Source organism: Cydia fagiglandana, chromosome 2, assembly GCF_963556715.1.
Source record: "Cydia fagiglandana chromosome 2, ilCydFagi1.1, whole genome shotgun sequence".
In the NCBI taxonomy this organism is placed as follows: Eukaryota; Metazoa; Arthropoda; class Insecta; order Lepidoptera; family Tortricidae; genus Cydia; species Cydia fagiglandana.
The window spans coordinates 5,841,744-5,866,583 of NC_085933.1; the positions used below are offsets into that span (position 1 = coordinate 5,841,744).

At 35.8% G+C, this 24,840-nt stretch overlaps 1 protein-coding gene across 1 annotated transcript; it reads right to left on the reverse strand.

The window, feature by feature from the left end:
- Positions 1-695: 695 nt before the first annotated feature.
- LOC134674914 (trypsin-1-like) lies at positions 696-24,608 on the reverse strand. The gene is made up of 8 exons (XM_063533073.1): positions 24,319-24,608; positions 12,423-12,549; positions 11,566-11,601; positions 8,357-8,519; positions 5,210-5,418; positions 4,486-4,646; positions 3,692-3,782; positions 696-2,867 (listed from the first exon to the last, which is right to left on the reverse strand). Exons 1-8 carry the CDS (start codon positions 24,415-24,417, stop codon positions 2,746-2,748), a joined length of 1,008 nt encoding a protein of 335 aa, XP_063389143.1. The 5' UTR covers positions 24,418-24,608; the 3' UTR covers positions 696-2,745.
- Between the last annotated feature and the right edge of the window lie 232 nt (positions 24,609-24,840).

Here is a 24,840-nt window from a genome sequence, read left to right on the forward strand (position 1 = left end):
TCATTAGCACAACTCTTCGAGCAACACGGAAGGGAGGCGGCATTCGCACTATTTCCCCTCTGCCGAGGTACAAGATTAGCACGTCAATCTAATCTAGCGCGGGCAATAAAACTAGTTGCACTTGGATTTTTCACTAGACCGAGTCCAGACGCGTGCGTGAACACTGCTGCACAAAAATGCCTGTTTGCTCGGTTTTTTGTTATAAAAAGAGGTCGGGGACATCAAATTTACAAAAAGAAAGTGTTACATTTCACATGTATTTTTTTTTTTACATATCATACGTTAAATTACATTTAAATACAATTATTATATTTTAGTCTCAAGTAATTGTTGGATTTATCGATTTTGCTCGCTCAGTACAAATTGCGGATCGGTCGAGCGACAAATCCGACTTCTCATCTCTCAGAATACAATGACATACTTCAACGAAAATGTGTTAATGTGCGTGTTGTGACACTAGTCACTCGTCCGTACACAAAAAGAGATCGAGGTTTGCAAGATTTGTCTTTGACGTGCGTCATTTTCTATGTATTTGTGTCGTCATCATAGATTGGATTTTGTATGTAAGTGTGTGAGAAGTGCGTCTGTGTGCACCTTTCCCCCCGCGAAAAATGGCAGAAAGATTTGTACGGTGAGATATCGCTTGGGCCCCTCCCTTCCGACGTGTCGGAAGCCGGTGTTGCTCGAAGGCACAACTAGTTATTAACAAATTTTATCGTGATAGGGATCACAGGTACAGCCTAAAGAGCTTTTTATTCTTAAGTCTAAACATCGCACAAATGGTCTCTACTGAAAATATGACAATGGTCGATTAAATCAGCTGTTTCAGAAATGTAATCGTTTGAGTAAACATAAATGGCATATTTACTTATGATAAACATGCAAATTTGCACAAAGTGACCAATGAAAGTAGTGATTGTGTTTTTGCGTCATAACATTCTACCATTTCTACCATAGAAGGCATTAATGTACATATTTGTAGTAGTGAACTTTTGTACAACGGGGCTTATTTTAACCAAAAGATTGATATCTAACTACCTATAATAAGGGACTTTTAAATACTAGCCTCTAGCCTACTAGTTTTATTTGATTATTTGAGTCAAGCACAGTATAACTATCGTTTGCATAGTGGTGAGCACATAAGTTTGTACCCATTTTAATTATAATAATGTCCGTTTTAAGGTTTTAAGTTAAGTAAAACTGTATACTACATTTGAGTAGATAAGCAAATTATGATTTTTATTTTTGTGTTGTTGTTAGACAAAATGTATAGTAGGCAGTTTAGATTTTTTTTCTAAATATCTAGTTAACAATCGAATATAACATTTTGTTTAGCTATTGACCTATATACATATAACGTACAATAAATAAAAATAAATTAGAAATTAGTAAACAAGGTTCCAATACAATATGTACACATAATCCAATGAACACTTAGGTAGTAGTTTCTCTTATCCCTATTGGTAATCTGCACCACCGGCCTTTTCGTAATTAATATATAAACTAAGATTGTTAGTAATTTACACCTTTACATTCATTAAAATCTATACAGGTTGCAATTAAATTAGTTCTATCTTAAAAAATTTAATATGAAAGTATCTAAGAAATTTGAAGGAATTTTATGATGATGATATTCATATCATATTAAAATAAAGTAGTAAAAGATAATGGTCTTAATACGATGAGCATTAATTGAATGGAGGTACCTAATAAAAATAATATTACGATGGCTGACTAAATTATCTAGATGTTTATGAATGTTACGAATTTGACTGCGGAATAAAATATTTTAGTTATTTCTAAAACTGATCACATTTTAAATGTGTAGATAGATGAGGCTTTACGTGAACAATGTAAGTTCCATTAGTAAAGTATTTGAAAAGCAAGCGAATGATGCAATGATGATGTATGCGGTAGGTGTATCCAAATGATAAAAATAACATAAAACAATAAAAACTACATAATGTTAATATTTACAAACGTTACATTAACAGTCTAATATGTATAAGTAAATGTTATATACAAAAGGCTTAAAAACAAGCGAAAAATACGAACGCACACCGATTCATTCAAGTTTGTATAGGTAGAATTAACTAGTCGAAAACATGTATAATTAAATTAATTAATTATCAACTGCATTTTATTGCTCTATTTGTATAAAACTATTGAGTATTAACTACATTACATGAGTATTTATACAAAACAAAACTATATAAGTCATAAATATATACCAATTTTAATGAAAAATCAGCAACTTAAAATTTTAGTGTTTAATTCATTATCATTACAAATGATATCGATTTATTTTATTTCCTACATGCGTTTATTCAACATAAACGGCTGTTTTCGATATTCGACTTTTTGCTTATTCTAATCGTAATTTTGGACCCACATTTGCCATTGTGCCCTCGAGATGTATGTCATGGGGTTACTTGGATTTTACCCTTTTAAGTAATTTTAAAGCTTTTGACTAAGTTAAACCATATTGATTAAATAGGTCTACCGTTAACCCAGGGCGGTTGGTATTAAAAAGTTACGAATACCTATGAATACATATGGTCAGCTACGAAATGGTTGAAGGCTTGGCTGTAAGAAACTGATTTGATGATGTTAAGTACTTAAGTCATAAGGTATTAGGTAGGTATATAAAGTAAATCTTAGTCCTAAAACTCAGCGTACTTTCATCTACTAGAAAATCGCAGCGCCTCTTTACCAACCACCTGAGATAAGTAGTAGATCTACAAATCAATTGCCGCAGAGACAGGAATCCCGTAAGTTGGCTCGAAGCCAGGGCAGGAAGCGAGTGACTCTCGTGTAGACTCCTGGGTACCCCGGCCGTCCGCAACCAACTCCCCACGACACTATACCTGAAAATTTGCAGAACAAGTTAAATGCTTTAGTTAAATTATTCTCTGCAAAAGGTTTTATGATCATAAATGAAACTCGAGAAGGCATTTTTCCCCACACGTCAAAACTTGCCAGGACAATATTTTATTTGTTTTACAAGGGGGCAAAGTTGTTGTTTAACCGCTCCTGCTCATATTGATACCCGAGCAAGCGAAAGCTTCCAAAATTTTTTCGAACCACGAGCTTAGCGATTGGTTCACACTCGCTACGCTCGTAGTTCGAAAAATGAATTCTTGAGCGTTGCGAGGGTTTCAAAGCACGAGGGTTAAACTAAATTTGCCCCCGAGTGAAACACATAATTTTTCACCAAACCAAATCGAAGTAAATATTAAATGTAAAATATCAAACAAAATCAAATCCAAATTAATGTTATTAAATATTTATCATTCAAAATCATCATTTAAAAGTCAATTCTACCAGCAAACATAAGAAAACAACTCAAAATTTGCATTTGACTACTTTGCCTCACATGTGAATAAAATGCAACTTTGCTATCAGTTTTTGAGGTGCAAAGTAAGCCTTTCCGAGCTGGCCGCGTAGCCAAGATGCTAATCGCTTACGCTTCGTAGCGATCGAAACGCAACTGTCACTGTCACGCTAATATGGAAGAGTGATAGAGAGACATAATGCTTTTCGTTGTCGAAGCGATAGCGATTGTAATCTTGGCTAGGCCGGCTGGTGTAAAATAGAATAGATTGGGAGCACTTTTTATAGGCCTCTGGGTGGCTTATATAGGTGGGTAGGATATGAAATACAGATAAGGTAGAATAATTTTATTTCTTACCAACAATCTGGAATTTGTCTCCCTTTTGTAAAAGCAGAGGCCCACCGCTGTCGCCTTGGCATGAATCGGTAGACGCTCGACCGGCACACAACTGAAAATAATATTTTGTTATTTGAATTAAAAAATATTACAAGGATTGAAGAACAAACATTCTTGAAAGCCGAGAAGCGTATTCATATTATGAAAATATGAAATTGATTTGACATTAATTTCAGTACAATTAGCTCAGGCCCTTATTGATGCGCAGAGACTAATTAGACTTATTATAATTCAATATATTATCTATTTTTAAAATCGAATAAGATAGCTCAAATCCATACTAGGTATACATATATGTAGGTAAAATTGTTAAATGAGTTGTTAGTAATCCGGGACGCACGTAAAAGGCACTCGCGCCACGTCTTGCAGCTACCCGCCCTCTGACGTGCGACCCCAGCAACTACGATGCCTTCTGCTTGAGGGATACACCTACCATGTTGTTAGTGATCCGGGAAGCTCGGTACTTCATCCCGCGACACTGCGTGAGCGACAGGATGGGCACGCGCACCTCCCGCACGACGGCCGGGAGCTGCCCGCCCTCTGACGTGCGACCCCAGCCAACTACGATGCCTTCTGCTTGCGGGATACACCTACCATGTTGTTAGTGATCCGGGAAGCTCGGTACTTCATCCCGCGACACTGCGTGAGCGACAGGATGGGCACGCGCACCTCCTGCACGACGGCCGGGAGCTGCCCGCCCTCTGACGTGCGACCCCAGCCAACTACGATGCCTTCTGCTTGCGGGATACACCTACCATGTTGTTAGTGATCCGGGAAGCTCGGTACTTCATCCCGCGACACTGCGTGAGCGACAGGATGGGCACGCGCACCTCCTGCACGACGGCCGGGAGCTGCCCGCCCTCTGACGTGCGACCCCAGCCAACCACGATGCCTTCTTTGCCCGAGGGATCTATACCTGAAAACAACGGTTAACTTTTATGTCTCCACTGCCTGAAAATTGTAGGGGCTTTTACGGGAATAGTCTGCGGGACTACATATGGAAAAGAAGTGTATAAATTTGTATAAAGATAACTATGATTGTGTGACAACATCGTTGGAATAGAATATGATATGTATTTGGCTTTATCGTACCTTGTCACAGAAGCAATCAATGTGAAAGCCGCTAGGGATCTCATAGTACACAGTGACAACGCACGCAACGGTACAAAAATCATTCCTTCACCGTGTACTTTTACAACAAAATTATACTTTTATGATGTTTTTTTTCATTACATAATTTTTTTACGGTGGTTCCGGTAACAAGTGTTCTGTTCTCCAACTTTGTTGCTCAGTAGCTAATTAACTCGGACGCTAATGTCCGGACTTTCATTAATTTCCAGTTGAATGATAACTGACTTAGTAGTAGCAGTTTTAGTAGATATTTTAAGCTTGTCAAAATAATATCATTGGATTCGTGCACATCGAAGCCGTGCTGTCCGATGCCGGTGATAGATATTTTGAAGCTTTCAAGTGACTTACTAGCTGGTGGCAGACATATGGGTTTGATGATCTTGGAGAAGGTGACCGGCTTGCGAAGCTTGAGCAGCGCTATGTCGTTGTTATAGGAGTCAGCGTCGAAGCTCCGGTGACGCACGATGGAGGTGACGGCGCGCATGATGGCTGCGCTCTCCGTCGTGATCGTCTGGTCGTGGTCGCCGAGTATCACACGGATCTTAGAACGTTTCAGTCTGAAATAAGGAGGGAGCAAAAAATAAATAAGTATTTTTCTTTGTATTTCTTGTAGGTTTCCGTCCGTCTGTCTGTCCGTATTTCACAGCCATTTTATTCAAAAACTATAAGCTATATTTTATTGAAATTTGTTTAGTTAGTTTAGAAGTAAAACAAATAATTTTAGGGAGGACACTCCATACATGTGGCTAAAAGTAAAATAATACCGGGTGTGGCCTGTAACATGAGCAAAAAATTAAACCGTAGGCTGTACTCCTCATATTGACCAACATATGTTCAGCGACTTTTAAAAATTACTTGTGGTTCGATTTTTAATACACTTTAAAGTTTATTCTAAGACGCAATGTATTGCGAATTTTGTTATGTTTAAGGCGTGACAAGCAACGTCAGTCACAATGATAATGGCGTGGCGATGGCGTCCATTGAAGATAATATTTATTTTGTATGAAAAATAGGGAGTCTAAGTACTTCATAATTTTTAAAAGTTGTTGAACAAAAGTGTCACCGTTTGAGGAGTACAATCTATGTTTTAATTATTTGCTCATGTTACAGGCCACACCCGGTATAAGTAATAACCATAACTATTTTTGCACATCATTCGATAGGTCTTTAAAAACAAATTCAATTAGCAACGCAGTTTGCAGCTATTGTAAATGTTTCTAAATGAATCATAATCATGTCTTGGCATTGTTTGCAAAAGTAAAATTAAATAGAATTACTATCAATAAACTTTCATACGCGGAAGGATTATGTCAAACATTGACAGTAATGCCTGTTAAATTAGCTATCACAAACTCATGAAACAAAACGATACACATGACAGTTGTTAGTAATGGCCTGTCGTCATGACACCACCTTAATTACCTATATATTAATGAATTCCCTTTCTTATAATCTGAATCTAGATTTTCTCCATCTTACTTCCGGAATTTAACTTCTTAATGCCGAAAAAACGACTCGAATGCAAATTGCATCAGTTGAAATAATTTGCAAAGGTAGGATTCGCTGTAGCAACGCAATATTGCATGTTAAGGTGCCTACTACATACGAGTAATAAGTACCTGAACCACTCAACACATAATATAATGATATATGATGTGTATTCCGCCTAGCTATTTGGTATAATGATATTTCCTTACGATACGATAGCTAGTACTATTATTTATTCTGTGACGATAGACAGAAAACAAAGAAGAAACGGTTGTTGTTACACATTTTTAGGATTCATATTATTAATATTTGGTTATAACATAGGTAGGTAGTAATCATAGATTTTTTTTGTACACTGTGATATGGTTAGAAACCATTTGTGCATTTTTATCATGTTTAAGCATGTAATAAAATGTATATGACTCTTACATTACTTATACGTCAGCAGGCTAATAAAGACGAAAATTAAATAAAAGTAGATTAACCTCGCAATGCCATTTCATGGCTAACAAGTAACCTCAACAACCAAATAACTAAATAAAAGTGACAATTAAGTAATGAAACAATTGAAAAATCCAAAGATAGTATTTAGTGTTTACATGATAGTACGCATAAATCAACACTTCGCCACATTGAACTACTGTATTAATCTTGAAGAAGTAAACAAGTGCTTTAGTCATAAGATGCAGAACAACAGAACGTAATGATAAATCATCGCAAACCGACACGCAAACGTGTCGCATACTTATGTGGTTTACGATAGAATAATGATACGTGCATAATTAGTAGGTATATTACATGATTATAAGTGGCCACATGTTGACGCTTAATTACTTCGAATTAAAGTCTAATTTTAGTTGTGCTGAGTGCATTTCATAAGTGCATACTCTAAACCGGTAATACTCGTAATATTAATTTGATGCAAAATGCAGATGATTCACGAGTTTTGAAAAAGTATCAATTCATTTGTGCTATGTTTTTATTACAGATAAATATCAACCACGTACACAGGTACATATATGTACATTATTTATCTATTTACAAGGAGACATTTGTGGAAGGTCGATATAAAAATATTCTGTTGGTTCATTTCTAAGAAAATATTTTCTTTTGCATTGTTGTAAATGTTTTGGGTGAAACAATCGCCAATTTGTTTTTTTTTTTAGTTATTTTAAATTTAACACTTACTTAATTGATAAATGATAAAGCGTTAACTTCCATTTACCACCTGATCATTACTTATATAATACTACTTTCATTAACCACCCAGATTATACATTATACTAACTGCCTAGGTCTTCTTACTAAACCGTAATAAGGAAATCCTGAGGCAGCGAGCGTGTATCATTATTTCACTCTCACTCCGGCCTGAGAACTGTTTAGGTACTTCCTAAAGCAGATAACTTTTACTTTTGACTACAATTAGTATTTTTAAATTATAGTTCACATAAAAAGGATTTGGAACATTTTTATATTTTTAGTTTCAAATTATTATTCGTTTACTAAAGTTTCGAATATTTTGAACAAACCAAGTTGGAAAATTGTCGTAAATTATGAGTATTTCCGGTACCATTTTAATAAGTCGCCTCACTCCATCATTCAACATATTCTGCATCTATTATTTTCAGAAACATTGGAAAACCTGTGCTTAAGTACTAAACTTATCGTAACTTTCAAAACTCTAAACGCACAGCGTTTTCAGTTTCAGTGATATAATATTCTAACTAAACCGAAATGTCAGCGCCGTTGGCGGTGATTATTTTGAAACTTTTGAGTGATAAGTACTACTGATACCTTGCGACTTACGGCTACTCCTATACATCCGATTTAACAATCTATTTGGAATTATTTCAATTGCATGATCACGTTTACGAGTATGGTATGCGGGTTTTCAGTTTAACGATGTTTTTAAAGTCACAAAATAGTATAATTTCCCTAGTAAATAAAACAATTTTCTAGTGTAAATTCATACTTATTTAGAAATAAGAAGTCGTCCATATAACATACTTCCTCACGCAATGCGCAGCCGTGAGCACATACTCCTTGGTAAGCAGCGACGCTCCACAGTGGAACTGTCCATCGTAGACGATCCTGGCCATCCACGGGTAGCGATTGGCCCCTGCCGGTACGCCGCCCACGATGCGGTTCTCCTGGTTCGATCCGCCGCACTCTGTGAAAGCGAAAGCAGTTTGTTGAACCCTAACATTGTAGATATCTAGATGGAGCCCTTGACAAACTGGCTCGGCCGCTTTGGGACCGGGAAATTGCTTTATACGGTGGCGGTTGTGGATATGAGCATAAGGAAGTGGCTTCGTGTGAACTGTGTAGGATACTTTGATGATAGTTTTGTGACAAGAGTCTATTTACGCTAACTCTACTTACATTGACTTTGACAGAACAAAGTGTGGAAGAAATTTGTGTCTTAGGAGATTCCATGCAGAGGGCCCGACTCTACATCACATATTTTTTAGGATATAAAAATAAACAGTTAGGGTAAGGAATGATTTAATCTGTACTTGTGTAGTGTGACACTAAAGACGTTCAAGCAATCCCTGTTCTGCCCCGACGTATGCATAAAGCATTTTAATAAAATGCGAGAATATCAAAATAATTGCAATATACTTTAAACGACTTATGTACCTACGTTTAAAGTTTATGGCGATGTTTTTATGGGAGGTTGAGCCATAAAGTCGTATGTCATTGCCGGCATGGCATTACAATTCAAAAAACCCAAAAATCCAAAAACAACATTAGGTAGATACCTAATTATTCGGTACTTTATTAGGTAAATAGATTAGCTATATATAATTTCAATTATTTTATAACACTATAGCACTATCAAGTCTACCAGTAGGCGATACCTGTGCGATCGTTTTCCTGTCATTTTTAAACGTTTGCAGTTGAACGGTTTGCGACCACCATAGGTAACTACTTCACTTTCTCCGATGGCTGCAGTTCAATGCACATGGGGTCGTTCTATTCTTGTTAATGAATGTTTACATCTTTCTTGCACTCTTTATGAGATTGCTGTAAAAAGACATTGCTTTCGCAAGACTATTTTAAGTGTCATGTCTACCTGGTTGTTAGTTTTTATTAGACCATTGCTACCATACATAATGACTACCTCCATTGTTATTCAAACTTAAAAACATTGAGGAATACATTCACACATAACCAGGAGTTATACACAGGGGTTGTTAATTCTACATATATTGATAAGTTAATAATCATTACACTACATAAAAAAAAGTTTAATTAATGCTTCAACATTACTTACGTAAATATTGACCAAGTTTATTTAGTTAAGTAATAGTGCAAGACGGAAACGTGAGACATGGTAAATTTTATAGCATTTTTAGTGCAGCGGAGTGGTGTTAACGAAATTCCAATTCCAACGGAAATGGTAAATTAAGGTTAATATTAACGTAATTAACGCTAATTAATCATTAGGGTTGAAATTGTTTATACCAATTTCGTGAACACCACTCCGCTGCACCAAAAATGCTATAAGATTTACGATGTCTGTTTATTAAATTAATTTAAACTTGATCGAAAACGTTTTCACCTATAAATAATTTAAACTGAAACAGGTAGGTATTAATCGCGTGCACATACTTTTTTTTTTTAATTGTTATATCATTTATTTACATACAATATATATACAGTGGTACAACTAAACGAAATTAATAATAACTAGCTTAAATCTAAAATAGGCCCCTGAGGCATTGTACCAAGGATGCTGGCGGCATTTCCCCGCTGTATCGCAATACTGATACGTTGTGCGAGGTAGCCGCCAGCTCTTCGGTCACCAGTTACGTCAACCGGACGCTTCGCGATTTCTGCGAACAACTTATGCGCGCTGGGACCCCATAGACCTAGAGTTTCAAACATGTTACTTTTATTATTTAGTCTTCCTGCCATCAATAACGTAATCAGCCCAAATAATAAAAGTAAGTTCACTCGATTAAGGCTTGTTTCAGTTTAAATGCTGATTTTTTTTAAATTACCTGCAACGAGTAGGTATTTACTTAATATTATTTATTTATTTATTATTTATTTTAAACTTTATTGCACATACAAAAAGTACAACAGGCGGACTTAATGCCGGTATAGGCATTCTCTACCAGTCAACCATAGGGCATAGGGGCATAGGGGTTAATATTATAACTTGTCATGTTTTGTTTTGTATATTTTCTGTACCTACTAACTTAGTTATTAAGTCAAAATTGTTACTAACACTATATGGATCTTTGATCTGCAATAAATGATTTTTTTTTATAACTCGTAAGTGCCTCCTCTACCCGTTACATACGGAACATTATTAAGCAAACGGCTTAATTAAAATATTCGTTCACACTATACTGCATAGGTAAATACAAACCTATTATTAAGTATGACAATTTGACGTAAAACTATGTGCTTATTATACTTATTACTTATATTAGTTTACTAAATAGTAAATATGTATGTGTGAGCTGTTCAATATTTGTATTAGTATAGGTTTGGCTATAACTTTTCCGCTGGACTGTTAGAATGTGAATGTGAGCTTTACAAAGTTTGTAGATAAAGAAAGGTAGGTACAGCCAAGAGTAAAAATATCAATAACACTGCCATTGTGGTAAGGACATATTTTAGGCAAATTGGTCGCAACGGTTTATTGTAAGTTAAGTTTTTTTACCTAGTAGTCACTAGAAGATATAACTAAATATGTAGGTACATAATATGTATTTTATAGAAAGAATATTCTCACTGGCACTCATAAGTGTTAAAATGTTATAACATACATATATGTACTACGTACATGTGCACGAAATGTAGGTACCTACAGTAAGTATTTACAAAACCTAATTGTTTTTTTTTAACATGTACTTAAGTGTCATTTTTGTGTATAATACGAATTATACTGCCAATAGACGGTTAAAATAAGTACAATAAATAGGTACAATCGCCTGCGTTCGCGGTGTTTCAGCCTTAGGTCGATACTCGTTTGAACGCCTTGCAGGTCGCAGGTAGTAAGGATTACCTAAGGCAATTTTTTTTTAACTGGGACACCGCGAGCGCATGCGATTGTACACTTACAAATTAAGCATAGGTAGTGCATGTTGTGCAATGTGCATAACCAGATAAACAATAGGTCTAGGATACTAAGGATACCACTATTTAATTAGATTATAATGTGCATTTAAATAACGAGTGCTGTACAAGACACAACTTACCTATCTTCCTAGGAAGAGGATTTGCTCTGCCGCACTCTAAAAAGTGAATTTGAATGCACAATTAGAACTGCAAATAAGCGCTAAAACTTGTGAATAGATTTGGACCATGCAAATTACAGTGTGGCATGAAAATTTGTGACTTAAATTTATCGAGTGTATAATAACGTAATAGATGTTTGAGCAAGATTAAAGGTACCTGTAACCGCGAATGTCGAATTTCGTAAATTTCAAGCAACTACCTCTGTCACTCTTATTACGCCTTAATTAGAGTAGGTAAAAGAGAAAGATGCCCGAAATTGGCGAACTTCGGTATTCGCGGTAGACCCTCGATACTTTGAGAACTAACTACTTGCTGCAGTGTCTTCAAAAGTACTAATTACAAATTTGTAAGAAAAGGACATGCCTAACTAAACTATAAGATACTTTCGTGTGATAATTTTACAGTGAATTTAGGTAAATATAGGTATTTTAACAAATAAAAATAGGGTTCCTATGGTCACCCTTTGGATTCGGAACCTTGAAACAACTCGTACAACGTACGATGGTTTTTCAAATAGTTTGTTAACAATTTTAAAAATATTGAAATACAGAGATAGACTTTTTCATTAAGTACCTATGATATACCTTTAATATAATATATATTATTGGTATTTTGATATAATTTTTCAGCAAGATACGTAAGTATGTATAGAAACATTTTAACAAAAAGAAAGATATAATCTCAGGTTGAGCCAAACTAACACTGAACTACAAAGTCACTGTGTCCAAAAGTGGATTGATCCTACAAGAATGTTGGCAGTAGGTACAGCTACAACAAAAGTGCCGCAACGGGAAGGTTGGTGAACGTGAATACTTGCCACATGAGCAGTTCTTGACCTGGGAGTCATCGTCTTCCTCCTCGACGCTCTGCTCATCCAGGAGTGGCACCTCCAGTCCGAAGATGGCGTCGAAGAGAAACCGCTGGCTTCTGTTACCTGATGACACCTGGAAATATAAAAGAACTCACGTGGTTAACTCATAGTTACTTCCTTACAATTTGTAAACATATTATTAAATTATGATCATAGGTCTAAACCTAAATAAGCCTGAGGCATTGTTCTCAGGACAGTGGCCGCTTTCCACCTCTTGATTCGGTCAAATTGTGTTTTTTGAAAAACTAATTATAGCCAGCATTCTATGAATGTAGTATGATACCTTCGGGTATGGTGCTTTACGCAGGCTAGCGTCCCGTCCCCTCCCCCTGACGCAACCCCCCCCTTTTAGCATAAATATGTCCCGGTTGGGGTTTTTTTTTGTTTTTTGGGGAAACTATACAATATAGGAAAAAAGTGTCAATGAAAGAAATGGTTATATTCATTTTTTTGATACGACGCACCATATTCATGTTATGGCTAGATGAACTTCGACAAAATTTAACCGTTGAAAAACTTGCAGAAGATCAATATAACATAGTACGTGATAGTACTAAAAGAAATCATACAGGACAATAACCTTGCAAGCTTATTTTCCGTATAAGATTTTTTTCAGTACTATCACGTACTAACTTATAATGAACTTCAACAAGTTAATACATGATTATGGTGAGTCTTACTAAAAAGTTGTATATAACCTTTTTTGTTTAAAATTTGTTAAGGATTATTTCTTACCTTGACACTTATTTCCTAGCTCTAATACTTTTCTCAAATATAAAAAAAAACCGTAATCCGGGACATATTTCATGCTAAAAGGAGGGGTTGCGTCAGGGGGAGGGGGAGGGACGCTAGTGTGCGTAAAGCACCATACCCAAAGGTATCATACTACATTCATAGAATGCTGGCTATAATTAGTTTTTCTTGCCCATACATTAGAACATAATTTAACCGAATCATCTGCACAGTGAGTTCTTGCGCAAAAAAATGCGCCTGCTCGTAGGTCGCCTGACACCCATTCCTTACAATTTCTTCAATAATTACATGTCATTTTTGGTTGATTAGGTTTTTGGAAAATTTTATAGCTACAGGGGTTCGCGAGATCTACAGCTCACAGAGCCACTAGTAACACATGCAGTTTTGTCAGTTGGAAGAACACGCTTTTACGATTACCGTTTACTTACATAACTACCTTAAATTTACGTGACCCATCACGCGACATCAGAGAGGCTATAAAACCAGAAACACAGATAAAGTTGGCGAGATAGACCGTCCCAACGGAAATGCACTTACATAAGCATTGTTTAATGTTTATTTAAAGTTAACGGCGGCTTCGCTTTCGCAGCGCGCACGTGCATTACCGCACTTGCGCAATGGCAAAATAATTGACCAGAGAGCCTACCGCGAACCACGTTCGACGTCTTGCCTCTCTATCACACTTGTACATTTGTCTGTAAGTGTGACAGGGAGGCAACACTTCGAACGTGGTTCGCGGTAGGCCCTCTGTAATGTCAATGTTGCTTTCACAATCTCAAAAAAACCATGTTCCGGTGATCTGATATGCCATTACTCTTTTCGTTTTGCCTAGTTTTTGTTACACTTTCATTCTCATCTCATCTGACAGGCGGTGAATTGTGGGATGACTCAAAGTATAACCACGTAAAGTCAGGTAACACTTGGAGCCGATGATGGAAAAGAAATGGTTTTCATTTCACATGCTCTGAAAGTGGCTAATTGTTTATCTATGAAGCGTGCTGGAAGTGATAGTACTTTCCAAGAGCGTTTTTTTGCATTTTTGTAACCATGAGCAATGAAAATTAAATTCGGTTATAAATGCATTTGTTGTACTTATAATTTCCATTGTGATATACAACTCCCGATTCCATAAATAATGATTTTGTTATCTAATTTTTTTGCAAGTGGGTACCGTCAAGAAGTACTATGTAGGTATACAAGTATGTATACTAAAATCATTTATTTACAAATCCACATGTAGGTATTTTACTTTCCTCGTATTCGAAATGATAGTAGTGTTTAACTTAAAAAAAAGCACCCATTCAGACTTGAACTAGTTGAACTAAGGCCTAAATATTTCGCCTTCCATCCCTTGGTTAATAATCTACTATACATAGAGCCCAGAGCATAAAATCTACTGATTGCAACCTTCTTGCAACTAATGTTCATTAATTAAATCTGCTAAAAACTGTGGTATGTACTTTTGTAGATATTTAGGTACCTATTTAATTAAATTTTCTCATTGTGCATAATCATCATGGAAGTGATAGCCGTATGGTATGACCGATAGGATTAAATACGTGCAACATAAATCGATTTCAGGATTTCCGAGATATGTTGATTAATAATAATAAGCAATGAACGTAATAAGTAGACATGTACCTACTTAGTATTTTATATATATTACATACTTTAAAATTCCTACCTACTTTTCCGAAATGATTGGTTTTGGAAACGAATGATTATTTTTGTTAGCAGTTAGTTAACGTTTCTGCTTAGTACAAAATTGTTTCGTATTTATCTGTTAAGTACTTTTAATACACATATTCTTCTTCTTCTACTGCCATGCCCTAGCGGGCGTCGGCGGCCACCTTTGCAAAGTCTTCTCTATTCTCGGCCAGTCTTGTTAGCGTGGCCGCGTCTTTGATGTTTGTCCATTTTTTGATGTTGTCGAGCCAGTTCATCCTCCTTCTTCCCCTTCCCCGTTTCCCCTCTATTTTTCCTTCTATTATAACTTTCAGCAGATTATACTTTTCATTTCTATGTAGATGTCCAAAATATGCAATCTTTCTCCGCTTAACTGTGGCTAGTACTTCCTTCTTCTTCTTCATTCTTTTTAAGATCTCTATATTCGTTATTCTTGCGGTCCATGATACTCTCAGCATACGCCTGTACAGCCACATTTCGAAGGCCTCTATTTTCTTTTCTATTTTTTTATTCAAGGTCCATGTTTCAACACCATAATAAAGTATGGATAATACATAGCATTTTACTAGTCTCCACCTTAAATTTAGCTTAATGTCTTTATTGGTATACAATTTTTGCATTTTAATGAAAGCACTACGGGCTATTTCTATTCTCACCCTGATTTCCTGTTCTGGATCCCAGTTTTCACTCAGCCAGCAGCCCAGGTACCTATATTTAGAAACTCTTTCTATTTGTTTACCATCAATCAGAAGCCTGCCTGTTGGAAATGTTGTTTTGCTTATTACCATCAGCTTGGTCTTACTAACGTTCATTTTAAGGTTGTAGTGTTTTACCTTGGTATTTAAGCGGTCCAATAGCTGTTGTAGTTCTTCTATACTGTTAGCTAGTATTACAGTGTCGTCTGCATATCTTATGTTGTTGATATATCTTCCGTTACACTTTATGCCCATCTCAATACCGTCCAATGCTTCCACAAACAAGCGTTCTGAGTAAAGGTTAAATAGGCTTGGAGATAATATGCAGCCTTGGCGTACACCTTTTAGAATTTTCAACTCTTTTGTAGCAGATTGTCCGACCTTGATATGTGCTGTTTGATTCCAATATAGATTCGTGATAATTCTCATATCTTTGTTGTCGACATCTGTGCCATTTATAGCTTCTAGCAGTTGTTCGTGGTTCACAGTATCGAAAGCTTTTTCGAAGTCTATAAAACACGCATATACGTCTTTTTGGTGTTCTAGGCAGTTCTGTACGATTACCTGGATTGCTGTCAGAGCTTCCCTGGTTCCAAGTCCATTTCTAAATCCAAATTGAGTTTCCCCTATGCTGTAGTCAATTTTGTTGTACATTCTGTTGTGTAATATTTTCAAGAAAATTTTAAGGACGTGGCTCATAAGACTTATAAGACGATATTCATTGCAGGTTTTTGCATTGGGTTTTTTAGGGATTGGCAAGAAGGACGATTTCAGCCAGTCGTTAGGTAATTCTCCAGTCTCATAGATGTTATTGAATAGTTTAACTAGTATATCTATTCCAAAATTATCTAATAATTTGATTAATTCTACATGCACACCATCTGGGCCTACAGCTTTTCCTATTTTCATGCTACTGATGGCTTTTTCATACACATATTATTTATTATTAATCACATTTAATGTTTAACTAATGTAGTGGTGACAGATTTCATTGCTATCATTTATAAAAGTACTAGGTAAGTACCTATATTTGATTAATTACCTACTCAAATGAGGATGATGATTACGAGTTTTACTTTATAGGTAACTGATTAATGTTAACATCGACTCCATAGCTCTCTTATCTTACTGTTGCTATAGAAAATCCAAAGCCTGACAATAAGTGCTATATGTATATCATACATAGTGTTACATTTAACAATCCTTCCTTATGTCAGCCGCATTCCTATGTTTACAATATAATATGACCAGCAACATACATTCGCTTTCCCCGATATGTGTTCTGACGTAACGTCTGTGACGAAACGACACGTTTTTCCATTACGTAACCCGTTATGGCACAAATAATGAGGCTAAGGTTGAAACTCTATCATGAATAAACTGTTACGCGTGATACTAAACAACTTGTAAACAATAATAGGATATTTAGTGTTATGGCTTTCGCGGAGCTATAAGTAATACTAGTAAATAATAGTTATTTGTATTTGCCCCAGAGTGAAACACAAAATTTTTCACCACACCACAACCCGAAGAAAATATTATAGACTGCTCGAAAACAAAAACGATGAAAAATAGAGATACTACTCCTAAAAATATGTGTGATACCGCATTAGATTCGTCATGATGCCTAGATAAATTTTATGTATTCGAAGCGTGTATTAGCACACAAAAATATCAAAAATTATTAAAAAATGGGGGAAAAAGTAGATATTTTTATTTCCCCAAAATCTCAAAAAGTATTGATATTTAAGTAACCAAAATTAATATGATAAAAGAGGAGAATATATCCAATAAAACATTCCATACTTGCAGAACTGTATCTCCATTATTTATACTTTTTATTCAACGCTGAATACAGCCCTCCGCGCCTCATTTTCGGGAAACGCGCACGGCGAGAAAAGGCGATTAAAATAATTTTAAAGGTAAGTATAAATATTCATTAAAATTAAAAAAAAAATATGGCGTATTTAAAATATGTCAACAAATATAGTACTTGTAGGAAATTTTCTTTAAGTTATTTTTTCAACAAGTTAGGCAATAGTTAATAAACAAAATCTTCTCAAACTTCCTTCTTTATTGAAAACGAAAAAGAAATTATAAATAGCTATCGTAAAATTATATCACTTTCTAGAGCCCTTATCGTATACATGCCTAATACTGAGAGTAAGAATTAAGATCATTGAATCCAAAATTAAGTAACACAAATATCTTTCGAGCTTCTAACACGCTTTTCGATTTTACGTCACGAATATTACTCATGAATCATGAGTCATGATGATTAATTATTGTCACGATTATTATTGTCATGTTTTTCATAAATTGAAAAAAAACGGTCAATGTCTGATTCCAAGGCTGCCTGAAAGGTCAGCAAAAAATGAATTCTAGACAGTTCGAAGATCGCTAATTTAAATTGAAAACCCGTGACCCCATTAGTGATTTCGAAACCGACCCGAGTGAAATATCTAATGCAATGTAGATCGCTGGTCAGTCTGAAGTTCAATGTCTTCATGTCAGGGTCGATTGATTGTTTTGTTAACAATGCATCGAAACAATACAATTTCCTCAGATAATATGCATACAATAAACTTTAGGTACATAGGTAAGTATGTGTTTAGTATATGTCGATGAGACTTTAAGGTGAAAAAAAAAACAATTGTGTTTAGTATAAGCTGAGGACAATCTTTAGGTTATTTTCTAAGAAAACGTTTAGAATATTATTCATTACAATAAAATAGACATAATATAATATGTCTCATGAGATGTTATAAGAACACTATTCAAAATGTATCCTTCAAATCGAATAGGTTACAGATTTTCCCTTTTGTGTTTTCTATTAAATCAACTACCTACCTATATATTTTTTTATAAAATATTTTATGGCAACGCTCAATTGCACTAATATCAGTATCACATTTTTTTCATTAAAAGCGTAAAAGGTCAAGCGATTGTAGGTACTTACTTATACTTTCCAAAGTATGATTGGGCTGCCTTTCACGAGGTAATTGTTGCTCTCGTTTTTGCGATCAAAATAATGCAAGAAAGTGTCTGGCGCCGGTTGCGTAACTCACAATTTGCAGTCCACTTTTTGTATAGAGACAATATTTTTTTCTCTGCAAAGTTAATATTCCTGCCCGACCACGTCAAATAGATTTAGTAGATAATGAGAAGCTTTAAAAAGTTCATTGCATACTTATATCTCTTAGTGATGAGATGACATGTGATGATTGAGAATGAGAAACGAACTGGTAGTGTAGTCTTCTTACCATATATTAAAAAAATATATATTTATTTATTCATTTCGAACAGTTCATAAGATTAAGACAACCCTCTTTAGATTCTCATTAATAAAATTATATTCATTGGCAGGAACCTATTAATGAACAAATGAGGTGATTATTAACTTAGTTGCTTGTCAGTTATCTAATTCGCAAACGTTACTAAGTAATTCCAGCACAAGTGCGGAAACACGCATATTATGCACACCCAAACTTGCATAACTGATCGTTTAGTGACCCAGCACGGCGGAAAAATAGTTCCTATTCGATTACTTTGTATTGAACTATTAGGTAGGTACACTAATGACCTAGTAAGTGGGTAATAAACAAAAGAATGTCTAAGTGTATTTATGCATTCATTAGGTGAATGTATAGTAAAAAGTTACTTTCAAATGTATTAATTAGTCAATCAGGAAAAAATAAAATAGCTTGTTGAGTTACGTATCAAATATTTACACGATTAAAGTATTTGGGTAAAACCAGCGATAGATATGTATATTAAATACGTACAGATGTGTATTAGGTATATTCAATGGAGAAATACTCCAGAGACTCAGATCTCCGGCAGATATATTAAGTGTCTGATTCCCGCCATATATTGACCACTGTGACAGGTCTAGAATGTGGGTACTAAGCGTAAGCGTCCTAGAGCAGTGTTTTACTGAACTTCAAATCGATTATGATTGAACCTAAATTGCATTGGGTTGCCAAGATATGTGGGTACGTATCGGAGGGCATAGGTCGCTCCTAAACTCTATGCTAATATGCAAGGCTAGTCGGTCACTACCGAGTTCGAGAACTATTGCCACGTGTTGTTATATAACAGCTGCACGTAACAGCGAAAGTGGTGCACATCCGCTTCATCTATCGAACCTAATTATTACAGTTATTACGTCGATTCTGCTCAACCCATTAGTCATAAATAACACTAATCGCTAACACCTTCTAAACTTCCATCATCAGTTGTTAAGTCATTTGGCTTTGTTTACTAAACTTTTGTTTATTAGCTCTTCAGGAAGTTATTTAGTTGGCATTCATATTTAAGCATCATAGATTAAAACCACACAAAGTTTGCACTGGCTTGACAGTGACAATACATACATACATATCCAATAAATAAAGTGCAATAAAGTTTAAAATAAATAAATAAATAAATATCCCATATCAGTAGGTAGCATACTTCCTGCTTCGCACAGCTAAACTGTGGAATGAACTGTCGCCCGTGGTATTTTCAGACCGATACGACCTTCACACCTTCAAGAACAGAGTGTATTCCCATCTTAAAAGTGGCAACGCACTTGCATCCCCTCTGATGTTGCAGGTGTCCATGGGCAACAGTAAATTGCAGGCATCAGGGATATTGCCCAAAGAAACAGCCATGATTTTATTAGGGTTTCATTGTCAACAAGGAACATTTACTAATTTCGCCATGTCTGTAGACCCGTAGCTGGTAAGTACTTACATAACGAATAACGCCACGGTTTTTACGAACTAAGCGCAAAATTTGAGTCCATAACTAGGGCTTGCAATATCGGATGGTCTCCAATTCCGGAACTGATTTTCGATATTGGATTCGAATTCCGGAATTCCGGAACTGGTTCCGGAATTAGGAGTTATCGTATTTTACTTATTTTTTTTTGTAAAATCCAACAAAAAATGTGAAATTCTGATACTTTACGTTTATTAAAGTTAATATTGTTTAAGAGAAATTTAATTTGAAGTACTACAGATAATTTCATCTCTTTTTTACCACCTTATTAAAATGGTTACTTTTATTCAATTCTATGATACGCGGTATTTATTCGGGGAAAATTTAGTTGCTAGCAAACCATTCAATGGATAATTTTATAAAATAGTTAAATATAACAGCTCTATAATCAGCCTACTCTTCGTAACATAGTACGTAGTGGTGTTGTTTAAGAAGTTGAAGGTCGAAATTTGGCTTTTTCCTTCCTAAATCCTAATTATGATTCAGAATATCATATATTATATGCAGACATCGGATTCCGTGGGGCGAAACTTCTTGACAGCTAGGGACTTCCTACGTCGATAAACTCATTTATCGATACTAGTTCTAAATACTAGTGATCACACAAAGGTTTGCTTATAAAATATTTTTTTATTAAAAGAGTATTATATAATAAAATAAGAACTAAATTTTCCTCTTCTTTTTTTAAAACGTTTTTAAAAGTTTACTCGTCACAATTTATTTCTTCATGACTGTCCCATCTATTGTTGTTAAAGTAAACTACCAGAATTTTTTCCATATTTTCGGGCGTTAAGCGTCTCCGTCTTGGCTGAAAAATCCATTTCAGGTGGCTAAAAGACTTTTCAATTTCTGTGGAGGTTATAGGAGCATAGCAAAATTTCATAAAGTGATCAATGGTATTTCGTTTATTTATCGGTTGTAATGTAACTTCTTCACCTTTTAATAACAAATTGATTTTTTCCATTGTGTTGTACCCGGAGTTTTTGTAAAAAACGTTTTTAAATTTATCGAATACGATTTTCCCCTTTTTGTCCAAAAATATTTTAGATAATGCAGACTGTACCTTCTTCACTATTCGCACACCAAAGTCTAAAGACAAATTTGTTGCTTGTAATTTCTTTATCGACTCTTGAATGATATTTAGATTGTCGGCAATAAATTTAAGTTCACCCTGAAGAGAAGATTTATTTAGTGCAGCCTTGGCCATTTTAACTGCTTTCCCATCTGATGCAGAAAATGTATGCAGAACTCGTCTTATATCTTCAAAATATTTAGCGTAATAGTTTGCTGCTTGCAACCATGTGCCCCATCTTATAATGGTTGGTTGCGGCGGTAGAGGTACATTTGGTAACATATTTTTAAATACATTGATTCTCTTGGGACACTTCAAAAATACTTTTTTGACGGATGATATCAAGTTATTAACATTTGGAAACAGATATCTAGCTTTCTCAGCAACCCTATTTAATCCGTGAGCTGCACATGTTACGTGAGTCATATTTTGAAAAACTGAATCCAGTTTCTTACCCATTTTTATCATATAAGGTGCTGCGTCAGTCACCAACAATAGCACTTTTTTGAAATTATCGCTATTTGAATCACAGCACCAAAAATTTGATAGGGACGTTATAATCAAATTTGCAATAGTTTCATTATTTGTCTGCTGTAAACATTTACTTGCAATAACATACGGCCGACTTGGTGTGCTGTGAGAAAGTTTGCCAATGACAACATTTGCAATTTGGTCACCGTTAGAATTTGTAGTTTCATCTACCGACACGTAGATGTAATTGTTTCCAATTTCGTTCCTAATTTGTTGATACGTTTCATTATAAATTGGAGAAAGATAATTTTTTCTGATAGTAGATTCCGAAGGCACTGAAAACTTCCCATATCGTCCAGAAATGCAATTTTGAATAAAACCATAAAAATTTGGATTTTCTAATTGATACCACGATATATTGCAGGCCACCATGAACATAGTAAGCTCTTTGGAGAATTTATATTTTTCTTCTTGAATACTTGTATGTCTTCCGGTTTTCAAGTGCCTAGCAAGAGAATAATTTTTGCGATGAAAGGTCACTTGACATTGGCTACAGCGTAGCTTAGACCCGCGTTTAATTATTTCAGGATGCTTTTTAAGCAAGTCTTCTATTTTTTGAAGAGGCATTATTTATTTTCACTCATAAATATAAAATCTGTAATAAATAGCACGTCTTTACAAATGAGAATGACAGTGTCTGATGACATTGACAAGTATTGTTTCATAGTGAGTGTCTAAGTAGGTAAGGTACTTCTATTTAATTATCTGAAGAGGTTAAGATAATGGGTATCAACTATTTTATAATGCAATCGGTACTAGCCTTATCTATGTGTAACCTACCGATTATTTTAGACGCTATGTATGAATTTCATACTGGTCTTCAGAACAATAGTTACGAAAAACACACAATGTTGGGGGCGGTCACTAGTATATAGAACTAGTATCGATAAATGAGTTTATCGACGTAGGAAGTCCCTAGCTGTCAAGAAGTTTCGCCCCACGGAATCCGATGTCTGATTATATGCTTCTACAGGATCCGAAATCGTTGATAGAGAAAACCTTCTATCTAAATCGAAGATTCGCTCATGTAGGATTGAGACTATTTTGACTATTCTAAGCAAGTAAAAAAAAAAGCACTGTGCTTTTTTTTTTGAGCCCATATTGTCCCACTGCTTTATCAAACCGAAAAGTAAAATATACCCATACTATAGGTCACTGAATGACTAAGAGACACTTATTAACAACAAAAAACATCAGTATAGTGTAGTTTCTTAACAATTTTCAATAATAAACGTATTAAAACCTGAAAAAAGTACTTAAATCCAATTCCGGAATTTTCGATATTCAGTTGTATCAATTCCGGAATTGTAATATCGGAAAATTTGTCCGAGATTCCGGAATTTCGAGATTCCGGAATTCCGGAATGCAAGCCCTATCCATAACCAGTGTGGAATGATTCATGGTTACGTATATGCACGATGTAAGCAATGCAGTGCACCGAAGAAAACTTTTTATGGCTACATAATTATCTAACAAAACTTTTTACATCAGACTGTTAAGATTGTTTCTTTGAAATGATTGCCCCAAATGTGTTATTTTGACCTACCTCAGCGGCGAATTTAATTTCTAAGCATCTTTGTAAATTTTAATAGGAGTTAAGATAAATTACTACCGATAATTTGTGATAATGTGTACAAAAAATTCTAGCACTTGCCCTAACCACAAGCTATGTAACTACATAGGTAGGTACTTGTACGTTGCTCGATACGCACCGTCTAGCGTCTTGTTCTCGTGATAATAAGGCAACAGTAGTCAGCTGGCGGAAAGTAAAAGTGCACGTACGGTCAACGCACGCGCAGCCCGACCGACCGTGATAACGCTCCCGACGTAAACAAGCGGGATTCCCGGGAAGAGGACGGATGTTATGAATTACAAACTCGAACTTGTTGCAAACAAAATTTTGAGTGATGCTCTCCGCGAAAGCTTATCCTGATCCTTTACGCAATGATTTACCTAACACGAAACCAGAGCGGTGAAATCCGTAAAGAAAAAGGAGAGCATAACTTTTACTGTTGGTGTTCCTGCAGTCCAATGTTAATGTTAACTTACAGCATAATTAAATCAATGAATGCACCTATAACTTAGTAAATATTTGTAGCTTTAACCACTCGCTGTTTTATGGCATCTACTGTACTCACCTTGCAACAAATCGCATGAGGCCATGTAGGTTCAACGTTAAATTGATCAATAAAAGCCGCAATGTGTAAAAAACAACATGCAATTTGTTGCAAGGTGAGTAAAAGGTCTTTAGGCAGAGGAAGAGTCAATATTTTCCTTATTGCACTATTTAAGCATCAGAACTGGTTGGAGTAGGTATATGGGTAGGTATGCTTAAACTCACATGGTTATCAAGCGCAGCGATATCCGGCGAGCTAATCTCCCTCGCAGCACCCGAACAAACAAACACAAAAACAAAAGCCACTGTCGTCCATGGGCACATTGTCGCGGGTCCGGGGTAGGAAACGGTGGAGAACTAAATGCGCAACCATTTATTTGCACGGCATCTCGAGGATCACTGGCGATGTCGGTGAAGGCGAGTGGCTGGCATTATTCGCGTACTGACGGCCGCGGCGGCGCAGCCGCAGTGCGGGGTCTTCGGCCACACCGCCGCACTTTCACTCGCGCCAAAATCCCGGCGCCCCACCGTGTTAGCAGCAGCTAGCGCAGTTCGACCAGTTCCTATAGGTTGTTCATCGGGATAGACAGCCGTTGAAGACATAAGCATCAATATTGGTTAGTTTATCATTTATCTGGTAGGTATTAAAACCAAACTAACCTGAAATTTCATCAACAACTTCTACTCTTACCTACGACAGAATAGTATAATAATCGGCCAAGAGCATGTCGGGCCATGCTCATTGCT

Excerpts from the sequence above, each read along its gene's own strand:
- LOC134674914 (XM_063533073.1), bottom strand. The coding sequence starts at position 24,417 with ATGTGCCCATGGACGACAGTGGCTTTTGTTTTTGTGTTTGTTTGTTCG. Across the intron at positions 11,602-12,422 it reads GGTCAAGAACTGCTCATGTG|AGTGCGGCAGAGCAAATCCT; the intron begins GCAAGTATTCAC and ends TTCACTTTTTAG. Across the intron at positions 3,783-4,485 it reads CCCGGATCACTAACAACATG|TTGTGTGCCGGTCGAGCGTC; the intron begins GTAGGTGTATCC and ends TATTATTTTCAG.